General features: G+C 39.0%; 1 protein-coding gene across 1 annotated transcript in view; it reads left to right on the forward strand.

Moving 5' to 3' along the window:
• Positions 1-292: 292 nt before the first annotated feature.
• LOC149169715 (pentatricopeptide repeat-containing protein At1g06140, mitochondrial-like) overlaps positions 293-12,549 on the forward strand; it is a 33,077-nt gene continuing 20,820 nt past the window's right edge. The window contains exons 1-2 of the mRNA XM_089425303.1: positions 293-617; positions 6,062-6,144. Coding sequence (XP_089281429.1) covers positions 293-617; positions 6,062-6,144 — 408 coding nt within the window. The remainder of the gene's footprint in view (positions 618-6,061; positions 6,145-12,549) is intronic.

A 12,549-nucleotide genomic window follows, 5' to 3' on the forward strand; every position in this document is an offset into this window, starting at 1 on the left:
TGATTTGATATTGCTGCCATATTACATGTTGTTGCTGATTATATGGATGGTTTCCAAGCTTGAATAAGAAAAGTAAATAGGCATAAAAGTTTAAAATTAGCCTTAATACTGATTCACCCCCCCCTCAGTATTATCATTGTTTCCAAGAATTGGTATCGGAGCCAAGTTCCTTCAAGAATAACTTAATCACTAGAAGGTAGATCAAAGGGAAACAATGGCTAATCGAGTTTGGATAACAATAGAATGAGTACCATTCTTGAATGGATCAAACTATGAGCTCTAGAAGGTTAGAATGGTAACCTATTTAATAGCCTTGGATGCTGACATGTCGCACTTTGTATTGAATGGAGAAAAGCGTGAGAAAAATGAAGAAGCCCTGAAGATTATCATGAAGGGGCTATCTAAGTTAGATGCTGATAAAGTGAGGCATTGTGAGTCAGCAAAGGAAGTGTTGGACATACTACAATGTCTGTATGGTGGAGATAACCATGTGGCTAAAGAAAAGGCTGAGGAGTCCTGCTCCTCTAGCAATGAACTAGAATATGGAGAAGTTGTTGCTTATCACACTCGTGTTGATGATGAATGTGTCTCAGAGGAGAGACCAAGTTGCTCAAAAGGTATGCTATTGCTTTGTGATGAATGTAAAGAAAAAGGTCATTCATTATCTAGATGTTTATGTGAATCACTTGAAGATAGAGAGAGCCATGCATCTAGTATTTGTAATGAAGATAGAGCCATTTTAGTAGAAATAGAAAATAAGGGATCCTCTAAAGGAGAAGAGAGTACATCTCGTGGAGAGAATAGGGGTATCGCTGAAAGTGACGAAGAAGGGACAACCCAAAGACCTATGGAAGACTCCATGGGCATAGAGATGGGCTTAGATTTCTGTGGTAACTCAGCTAACACCTCTAATAGCGAGGAAAAATATTTAGATGAAAGGATTTTTTTTTAGAAAGAAGTTGATCTTTTCCCTAAAGGAGATCACAGACCTATCAGTGGGAAAATATCAAGCAAGAGGAGCAGCTGAAAATTTATGAGCTTGAGAATAAAATGTCGAGAAAAACATTAGTTGATCTAAATGCTCAATAAGAAGAGGCTAGAAGACTGATTGGGATGTTAACCAATCAACTAGGTGAGAAGGAAGCTTACTGTGGGAGACTACAAGATGAGGTATTCTCATTCAAACATGACTTAGAAAAGTCAAATAAAGCGTTGTCTCATTTTCAGAAGCTTGAGGGGAGCAAGGAAGTCTTGGATGAGATGCTTGGAAAGCATATATCCCTTCTCATCAAGACTAGTATGGGTTTGAAGGTAAAACCTAGATCCAATAAGGTAAAGGCTGAAGGGTCAACTTCCTAGGTAAAGGGAGTCCAAGGTTCCAACAAAAAATAAGAAAGAAAGGTTGTTGGACAGTAGCAACATCAAGGAAAGAAACAACAAAAAAAAGAAGAAAAGGCAACAACAGAAGGCTAAGAGGCAGCAGCTGGTAGTGCAGTAGGGCTAGGCAACTGAAAGAAAAAGTGAAAGGCAGTAATGCAAACTGTCATGGAAGGCACATGAAGAGCCAACAGAGGTCCTTTCCTACTAAAGGACAAAGCCTACAAAGAAAATGTAACCTCTATCATCAAAATCCTTTTCATGGATATTGTTTTTCTTGCAATAATTTTGGGCATAAAGCCATAGACTGTAGATGGCATGCAAGGAAACAAGATGTGTTGGGTAGCAACAACCCAAGAATGCACAAAAAGGCTAGAAGAAGGCATGCTGGTCACGATAAGATTTTTGAAAAAAACATTGTCAAAAAGAGTAACTCCTCTACCCCATTCTTAGGCCAAATCAAATGTTACAATTGTGGCAAATTTGGGAACAAGAGAGCTAGCTGCAGAAATGAGAAGATATGGAATACTTCTCAACATATGCATGTGAATGCAGCAACTTGGGATTTCAATCCAAGGAGAAAGAATGGAGTTGATAAATATAGACTTTTCTTCAATTCTCTATGTCAAAAGATCAAGATGAAAAGAGGAGGAAGAAATAAGGAGAATGATCCTCTTACTCGTGTGATGGACCTCTTTGTAAGGCAGAGAGGAATCAAAAGGATTTGGGTGGAGAAAGAGGTAAAAGAGAAGGTTCCTATACCCATGTGCAACTGAGAAGAAGCCCAAACAGGGGCAAAGAAGAAGATGGAGATCAATGCTTCTGTCAGGGCTCAACCTTCAATGTCTGGAGGAAGAAGGGGGATGATTTGCTCAAGGGGAGTAGATTGTCTATTTCTCTTTAGTGAAGGAAGAGAACGACCTCAAGGGAGGTCGAATAAGTCAGATGCAGGAAGCCAAAAAGAATAAACAGAAAGGTGCATCTGATTGATGAAGGTATGGCTATGTTTTTCTTGCAGATTACTAGAATAAATTGGTTTATTTTGAATATATCATCATTGAAAAGGTGGAGTGTAGCCAACATGAGGAGTACACAACCATATCTTATGTTGTGGGAAGAATATGGGCTGCAATGGAAATGTGGAATGACAGGAAGCTCACAGTCAAGTAAGGTCCAGAGGATCAATCCCCACACAAAGGAAAGAAAATTGTTGTAGGAGATCAAGGAACATTGGCTTAGGGGGAGCTGCTTTAATAAGAAGTAACATGCAACAATGGCCAACCTCAGAAAGGGAGATGGATGAGCAAATGAAAGTTTTGCATCTTTTGTGAAATACCCTTATTTCATTTAAGTTGTAAGTTTGATTATGCATAACAGTCTTGTGTTCATGAAACACTATTGGTGCAAGCTTTCCATGTCCCTTAATCCTCAATTGGTATCGCTATGTCAATTAGTTGTGTTGGGCTCGTTGAGTAACACTATGTGCAAATGGACATTTCTTTTTGAGAAAATAAATATTAGAGTTTGGTTGGTACATTGTTCCATTTGTAGAAATTGGTATTAGTTGAAAACAATCCCTATTGTATGAATATGATATTAAGGGGAGTAGTGGAGATGCACAAATAATGTGAGCACAGTCTCGAAAGAAGCAACAACAACGAAGAAGTGTAAGCCGAAATGCATCATCATTAATTGGTATTTGTAGTAGCAACAATACCATGAGAAGTTTAATGGGTATCAATCTTTTTGATACAAAAGATGCATTAGTGGAGAGAGTGCTCAGCCAACAGCCATAAGGTGTCCAAAACTGGAAGCATTCAAATCAGAGGCAATATATGTTCAGGGGGAGCATATCACATATGCCCAGTTTATGGAGCAGCAACAATGATAGTCCTGGAAGAGATGTCCGCGAGGCAGAATGCACATCTCAACAACTAGACTTTGGTCTTCACAACCAAGTGATTGCATGGGGAGAGAAAGGCAACTTGTAGCCCCTTTCCATTGATGTCAAAGGGGGAGAGAGGTTTTGGAGAAGCTGTCATGGTCTGTGTAGAAGAAAGTAGGCCATTGTTGTCTCATGTAGTGAGATGTGTGGAAGTAGCATGAGGTTTGGCCATCACATGAAGAAAAGGATGGAGTGTTTCCATCAATGCCAAAGGGGGAGATTGTTGGACAATTTGCATTGTATGGATGGCTAGTGGCCTAGTGAAGGCATCTGCAAGTGTGTTGGCATTTATATCAATAGTCATGCTGGATAAATGCATTGGGAAGTTTGCCTTGCTTAACTGTTGGCAGGAGCATTGGTTAACTATTAGTTGGAGTGTTGGCATTGATGTCAAACAGATGCTGGCAATGATGGCCCAGGAGGAATCTCATGGTAGCTGCAAGCTTCATGTAGAGAATCATCACAAGAACAGGCTTATTGGAGAAGCCATAAACTAATGATTACAGTGATGGACCAGGAGGAAGTCCATGGTAGTTGTAGGCTTCATGCAAAGGATCACCTTGGTGGTTGTGATTCCAGTTGTCCAGAGAGTCAAGGAGAAGAATAATGTCAGAGAGATTGGAGCCATATTAGAGGTAGAAGATGGGCTCAAATACCACATCAGACCCTCTCCATTGGAAAATTCTCTAGAAGAGATTTCCAACAATATGCAAAAGTCCAAAAATGGACTCCTGGATCAAATTTTATGACCTGTTGAAGTTTAGGGATTTGAATCCTTAGGTAGGAAAGAATATCAACATATCAGAGATTAACAGTCCAACATATCAACATATCAGATATCGATGGATCAACATATCAGAGGTCCAAAGATATCAACGATTGCAATATCAGAGCATTAGAAATATCAGCGTTCGCAACATCAGAGCATCATCCATGTCGATGATCACAACATTAGAGCATTAGGCATATCGGTGATCACAACATTAGAACATCAGGCATATCGGCGATCACATATCAGAGGTCACGCATACCAGTGCATCGCAACATCGGTGTATCAAGCATATCGACGCATCACATATTGGAGGTCCAGAGACATCGAAGATCGACGGTCACAACATCAGATCTTGGAGGAGATCAGAACATCGACAATCAGAGGATCATAACTTCTGACAGTACAAACCTTTAAAAAGTTGCGATAGTGTTAAAAGTTATGTTAGCGTTAAAAGCCACTAAGGAGTGCCGATAAGGATTAACAAAGGATTTTGTTGAAAAACCAAAGGTGGATGGGCCCTTTTCTCTCTCCTCTCATAAGACACATGGAAACATATGATTGGTTCCGATAAGCTACATGTGGCAAAATATGATTGGTTCCAATAAGCTACATTAGCATTTGACGGCAGGATGACGTGGCAGTATGGCAGGGTAGGTAGCAGACAATTTTGTTGTTTTGAGGGGCCTAAGGGGGAAAATCTGGGTGACATGTGTCACTACTTAGGAAGTGCCATGTGGAGTGATGACATCATATCGGAGGTCGACATATCAAAGGTTGAGGATGTCAACACTTTATAACAGTTGGCAACTGAAAAAGTGTCGATAAGGGGGCTATGATATTAGGTTGACACCACGGTTGTAAAGACTCAAAGAACCAAAGGTGCGGAGCTGGGGTCAAGCACTGAGAACTATGGGCTATATCGGAAGTGGGAATATTACAACTCCAAAGTTAAATCCTTGATTTCAAACTTCTGATGAGAGGGGCTCCGATATTTGGCTAGCGCATGGTCAAGAATGACTTAACAAACCAAGGGCGTTAAGCACTTATCAAAGGAAAAATAGCCCCCAGCAGGATAAAAAAACACTCTAACACCTCAAGGCTAAGCGGTAGGTCATGAACCTCGGTCCTATGGTGAGAAATGCAGGAAGGGCTAAGTGGAAGGAGCTCATCATATTAAAGGTCAGCAATCGACATATTAGAATACTACACCACTGTGAAGATTGCGATATGGAATCGCCTCGATAACGAAGTACAGGGCTTTAAAGAGTGTATGAGTCAGAAACTGGAAAGTTGAATGTAGGAGCAGAGGAGTTGGTCTCAGGAGTAATGGTGACTGTCAAAGATCGCTGGGTCAAGGTAGCAAGGATCACAATCTTCAGGAAAGAGTGTTGGGTTCACATTAAGATGAGACAAGATAGCTTTGTGATCTGATGCATGTCTAAGTGAGTTAAGTGGATGAATGGGTTGGATACCATAGAACCGATGCAAATAGGCAGAGTTGCTTCATGGAGTCAGATGGATCAGCAGAAAACTTTGAAACAAGGCAACAAGGACAATGATCCACAAAGAAGCCATGCCGAAGTACTGTGAAACCATGAATAAGAATGGATAGCCTCAGTGATAGGAAAGTTATTCACAAAGAGGTCTGTGCCTGGTTGGAGTGTGTAGGTGGAATGATAAGTAATTCTTAGTACGGAGAAAACAGTCAAGTGCCAAATCTCATGGTTAATGTAGTGGCAGAGACCAAGGCAGACATATTAACAAAATGGAAGAACCATGCCAGGTACACTCACACAGTGTGAATACAATACATAGTGGAAACATCGATCGGGGGGGGTAAACAGAGAAACAAAACCCAGAAGCTCAAATGAGAAAGTTGGGGGAAGAAACATAGTTGCTAGAGAGCCAAGTGGAAAATCTCTTTGTGTGTGCACTACCGTGTGAGGCTAAGTGATCCTGTTTTGCAGAGAAAGGCCGAGAGTGCATAGCCAGAGGTAAGAGACCCCGAGAGTTGCACTACTATGAGAAAGGCAAAAGTTTCCTGCGTGCTGTGAGTAAGGTCGAAGGTGCCTGTGCTGTGTGAGAAAGGTCGAAGGTGCCTGTGCTGTGTGAGAAAGGTCGAAGGTGATTGTGCTGTGTGAGAAAGGTCGAAGGTGCCCGTGCAAAATGTTATGTAAGGGGGAGGGTTCTATAACAACCCTGGTGAAAATTTCATGTAATAAAAGTTAAAAACAATAACCACAGATGAATGAGACACTGATTCCAAGCTGAATGTTGGGCAAGACATCCTAGGGGGTGTTCATTTGGTTGTTTATGGCTAAGGAAATTGACAAAGGAAATGGCTAAGGCTTTGGAAAGGCAAAAAAGCATTTTTGGCACAATTATTTATGAAAATAATGAAAATTAGGAGAAAAAGGAGGTGAAAGGTCACAGGTTGCACGTGAGGAGGAAAATGAAGAAAATAGAGGCTTCATTCATAAAAAGGCTTCTGGGGATCAGTTGGTAACGTTTTGTCAGTTTAGCTTTGGATCTCTTTCATTATTCTTTTTCTCTCTCATACTCTTGGACACTTAGAGTTTTTCTTAGAGAACTTTGGCATTGGAGCAAGAAAGGCAAAGAAGGCAAAAGGAAGCAATGATCAAGCAGGGAAAGGCAAGATCAAGTAGCTACAACAAGCTTCATTGTAGGTATCGACTTGAATGTGTATTTTCCTTGTTAGATTTGGCATGCATGGGATTGCATGTGTTTCTTGTCTACCATGGCATGGGTTTTGCCAGGTGTGACAGTATTTCTAGCCTAGCCTTGCCATTTCATGATAGCTTTGATGAGATGGGTTATCTCATTCGGTTTATGTGGGATGGTCAAATTGATTTGAAGCTGAGTGGGGTGGATCTCTGAATTGACAAACACATGGTGTAGTGGTCCCTGAGCCGGACTGAGGATGCATGAAGCCTATGGCCTAGTAACCCCTAAACTAGAATGTGGGTTGCGGTACCCTAAACTAGAATGTGGGTTGCGGTAAAGCCAATTATGTGCCTCGATGGGCCTAGGAATCCTTGCCGGTGAATGGCGGGATATATGGTAAAGCCAAGAGGTGGATTTTCTCTCCATTGGGCTTAATGATTATGGGATGGAATGCATGGTAAATCTTGGAGAGTATGTCTTAGTGTAGGGCCTAGTGATCCCTGGATTAGAATGTGATGCATGGTAAAGCCTGAGAGACTAGGAGGCACTCAAATTACTCATGGTGTAGGAGGAGAACTCCAGTGGCATCCAAATTGATTGGTGTCTTTGATGTTTTCTATGAGTCCCACATTCATGCTTGGAATATGGCATGTGGGCGATTGGATGAAGAGAAACTTGGCTTATCCAATCTATGGGTGGGTGGAACGTGGTAGTCCCATCACTGGTTGGTTCATTGCATTGATTAATGAGAAATTCATTCCATTGATTTTCATGTGTAAATGTACTTATATATATATATATATATACATATATATATATATATATATATATATATATATATATATATATATATATATATATATATATATATATATATATATATATATATATATATATATATATATATATATATATATATATATATATATATATATATATGGATTTTGATGGCTGATATGTTCATTGTAATTCTGCTCCTATTATGCTGGTTAGATGTATATTTTGTGACAACAACTATGTATGGATCTTAGCATGTTTTTACTTGTATTTGAATGGATATGATATCTATGACCTAATAAGTGATAAGGCAACAAATGACACGACGAAACAATGGTTCATGGCGATTCCCAGATGAGTATGAGATCCCTACACTTAATTCTGTTGTTTACACTTGTAAGTTACACATTGAAAATATGTTTGATAAAATGTCTGTCATGGCTAGTAGGGGTCTGGTTGAGGTCTTGATCAACTATTTACTTTTGTATCATTGTTTCCTTGTACTTTACTTGATTCTGAACTTTCATTCCATTCTAAGCAGTGGCCTAGGCTCCGAGCCTGAAAAAATGGCTTAAATTCTGGGGTCGCTGGCACAAAACTGGAAACTTTAGTCCACAGTCATTCGCAGGTAGGCTTATGAGAGAAACTTTAGGTCTCTAGTCGCTCCCTTGCCCATAGCATGAGAGAGAACATGGTCTCAAAGGTATAAAATAATAGTGGGAGCCAAGAACAGGTTGTTTGAGTGGCTGATCCGTCTCCTGAGTGTTCTGCTGATGATGTTGGATGACTGTGTGCGGTGTTTTGTCGATTCCACTTCCTTAAGGTTACCTAGGAGGTCGAATGTGATCATAGTAGCCTCTCATCTCATGTTTACACTGGTTGGCATGGTAACTTGGGTGGATGTGGGAGGAGGGTGTTATAGAGCCGTCAAGAGAACACAAAAACCTTTCCTGAAGGGTGGGTAGTCATACTGGATCAGTTGGTGAGTGATGGGAAGCCATTCAACTGGTCAAATTTTTTGGCTCATCAGTTGAAGATCCATGTGACTAACGCTGAAAATCCTCTCAAGGATGAGCAAGAAATATTTTACATGTTTGCATACTTACTTGATGCAATCTGTGCCCAGTAACAGTTCCTTGGCATGAGTTGGACATGGACACCGAAAGAGACTGTTATCAATATCTATTGCAAGTTTCTTTCTGGCTGCAGCTATCAAGAAGTGATGGCAAATCTAACTGACCATTTTATCATCCCATTGTACAAGCTTATCTTTGAGTAGGATCCACCTTGCATGTCCTAAGAAGTAATGGAGGTGATAATAAACATTGCATATTGGTATGCCTCACAAGGTGGCATCTTCATCAGAGTGTTTGGCAGAGAAAAGCTTCCGCACGTTCTACCAATGTACGCCACTGACAAGTTGATCATGCAAGAAGTGTAATATCACCTCTCCACAGGGCTGTTAGTGGAACTTCATAGGAAGAAGAAAGATCCATGCCCCACTCTTCCTTTGCAGATCGAATTATACGAGATCAAGAGCTTGAAGGATGCTAAGGCTGAGGCTAAGGAGATAGTAAAATTCGAGTTCAACACCAAAGACTTTAATCCATATGATCCCCACGGTATTTGCAAGGACCACTGTGCAAGGGTGTATTTTCCATGGATACATGGGGCATGTCGTTGGCTAGAGGAGGACCCTTGGAGTTACTGTTACAATGCCTCCAAAATCCATGAGCCAGTCAGTATAGCAACAACTTGAAAAGCTACTCTGTAGACAACAACAACATAGGAAGCAACAACAAAAACAACAATAGGAAACAATCCAATGCAGGACAAGGGAAAGAGGAAGTTTGCTAAGAACCTAGAGGCAGAGAAAAGTTGCAAGATGAGGGCATATCCTATCATGGAGAAAGCAACTTTGGTAGCGGAAGCAAAGAGGGAGCAACAGATAAAGAGAGTAGAGTGAAGGAAGAGATAAAAGCAGAGGCTGCAGGAAGAAGAAATGAAGTTGCAGGATACATAGAAAAAGTTGAAGGAAGAACAAGAGTCGAGGAGAAGATAAAGAGAAAAGAAAAAGCAGGAAGAAGAACAAAGGCAAGGCACGATGACAGATCAAACGTCGCTTATACAGGTTTATGAGTCGGAACAACCAACAATTGAAGAAGAGGGTGAAAAAATGTAGGATCGAGAGCCTGGTTAGCAGATTGAGCAACTGATTAAAATGAAAGACATGGAGTTGGAATAGGATCCACAGAATGAAGGTACTGAAATTATGTTGAGAGCACCATAGGTCATGTTGGGCCTCCAAATTGTCATAATTCCATTAACCAAACTATCCATTTTACATTATTCCATTCATCCATTGTTAGCATTTTTAACCATATCCCTCCATAAAAAGCACCAAATTTCCACATACATGTTTACATGGTTTATTATTACTATTTCCATTATTTTTAATGAATTAAGAAGACTTTTGCATGGTTTTACTAATGACAGTTTAGCAAGTTCAAATTGCTGCAAATTTGTCAAGTTTCCGTAGCTACCTCCATGGTTGAGGTAGTATAACCACTCTAGAATGAAATCTGACACATCTTCTAGAAGCTCCAATATGGATTGTGATTGGTCAAATTCCACCTAGATCGCAATGTGGACCTCCAGGCAAAGATTAAGGGAAAATCACAGCGGTTTTGACCAGTCAACTTCAAATGCTTTTTATGAGAAAATGAAAGCGAATCTCAGAAAACAAAAACATGGGTTTTGTTTAGAATGGTCCCAATTAAGTTTTTGATGATCTGTTCTTCCAAATTCATTACCGTTTGGGAGATATTTTGGGTTCCTTGGAGCCCTATTTTGTTATTGCGTGAGCAAACATTGCACCTATGTGTCAATAAACGCCAAATCAAGCAAATAGAGGTTGGAATTGATTGTGCTTCATCAAATTCGTGACAATTAGGTGTCCATTCAGTTATGATATTTAGTCACATGAATCTCCATGAAGTTACATTGCAATCACTATATAAACACACCATTGAAGTAGATAAGGGAAAAAGTATTAAGTTAATTGCTGAAGAAATTGTGAACCAAATCTTCGCTTTTGCATTAATCTGAAGTTACTTTGCTGATATGATGCATATGTGATTGTGAATAATACCTACTGGATGCGGAGGGCCCCTGCAGATAGTCAAGTTTTTAGTTTATGTTTATTTCGCTACTCTGTAATCACTTTCGTTCAATTGCTTTCTGTTATCACTGCATTCTAGTTTAATTATTTCATTGTTTTCATTATCTCGTATAAACTCAGTTATCTTGTTTTCTATTTTGCATTTTGTTTATATTTACAAGCTTTCAATTAGTCTAGTTCTCCAATGCTCTTTCGATTCATTACAGTTAGACTCTTCATGCTTTTTAGAGCTAGAATTTATATCACTCCGCAGTTTATAATTCATAATTTTAGGATGAATAACATAAGGCATTTTAAAGATGAAAATCAATTAGATACGATTTGATAGATTGATCTAACAATAGCTTAACTCTCGTTCATGCTAAAAACAACTTAACTTTCAAAGTATTAATTTGTAGAAATCTAACTCTAATGAAAATCTAGATAAACAATGAAAATCTAAAAACAAGCATAACCATCATCTTACTAAACAAAAGAATAAGCTTCTAGCATATATAGTGCGCTTGCACTTCATAAGTTTGCCAACTCCGGTAGATAATTTATGATTGCACTTTAAGAACATTAAATTGACTGGAAGTGTAAATAGGAGCCTTTTTCTTTCTTAAAAAAAAAAAAAACCTTCAACCACCTACCACTCCCACTATATCACGTGGAGCAGTAAGAGCCACACATCCACATCATGAATTCCTAGTTTTGTAGGTAGAAGAATAGGTGACAAAAGAGGTAGAAGAAATGGATGGAGATGATGACAATGAGGAAGATCATTTTGGATTTCCCATTCAAGAAACTGATACTTCCTAACTTCAAAGGTATGAGATTAGAAGACACGAAAACTTTTCTTTTTGAATTTGAAATCATTTGTAGATCTTATGACTACTCATTACACATTCAAAAATCGAATTTGTTTCCAACAACATTGAAGGATAGAGCTCTTAGATGGTTCATGATTTTAGGAATAAATTCTATAAGGACATGGGATGATATGAAAAGAGTATTTTGGAAAAACATGAAGATTATTGCAAACACCATGACCTTAGAAATGAAGTCTTTAAGATGAACCAAAAAGAAGATGAAAACCTAGAAGACTTAGCGGAGAGATTTACTTATAATATCAAAAGATATAAATTGCATAATTTGGGATCAGACACATTAAAGACTCTCCTACTAAATACTATAAAGGATGAATGGATTGATATTCTTAACCTGGTGGGAAAAGGAGATGTCTATCAATTGTCATTTCAAGAGATTTGTGAAGTGTGCAAGAACCTATCAAGAGGAAAATCAAAGGATGTAAGATCCCCTCAAGATCCATTTATGGAAAAAGTAAGTAAATCGACAATAGGATTGGTAAGTCAAACTAAACTTAATAATTTACTAAACATTCTTGGTAATTTAAATGAACAAATTGACATGATAATAATCAAAACAAGGAAAAAGTTGAAAATTTTGCTTTATTTTGCCCTAAATGTACAAAGAAACATTCTTTGCATGAATGTCCACTTGGTAACATTAAAATTTGTGCAAGATCACATACTACTAAAGATTTCCAATCATTACTAGGGTTGAAGGCAGTTTACTAAAAGGATAATGGAGCGAATCAAGAAAAAGAGAAACTCCGTTATGTAGCTCCAAGAGGGTTATGGCAGCCTCATCAACCCAATATGATGCAATATCCTTATGCACAATTTCAAGGTTATGCACAACAGTCTCAAGGAAATTGGAATACACCCTTGGCTTTGCAACCTTGGCCATCCCAACCTTAACACCAATCTTGGCAACAAAGTTGGCAAAGGCCCTACAGAGGAAATCCAC

This window comes from Pinus tabuliformis, chromosome 4_2 (genome assembly GCF_031772625.1).
Source record: "Pinus tabuliformis cultivar Carrire ecotype Pingquan chromosome 4_2, CPIR1, whole genome shotgun sequence".
Lineage (NCBI taxonomy): Eukaryota > Viridiplantae > Streptophyta > Pinopsida > Pinales > Pinaceae > Pinus > Pinus tabuliformis.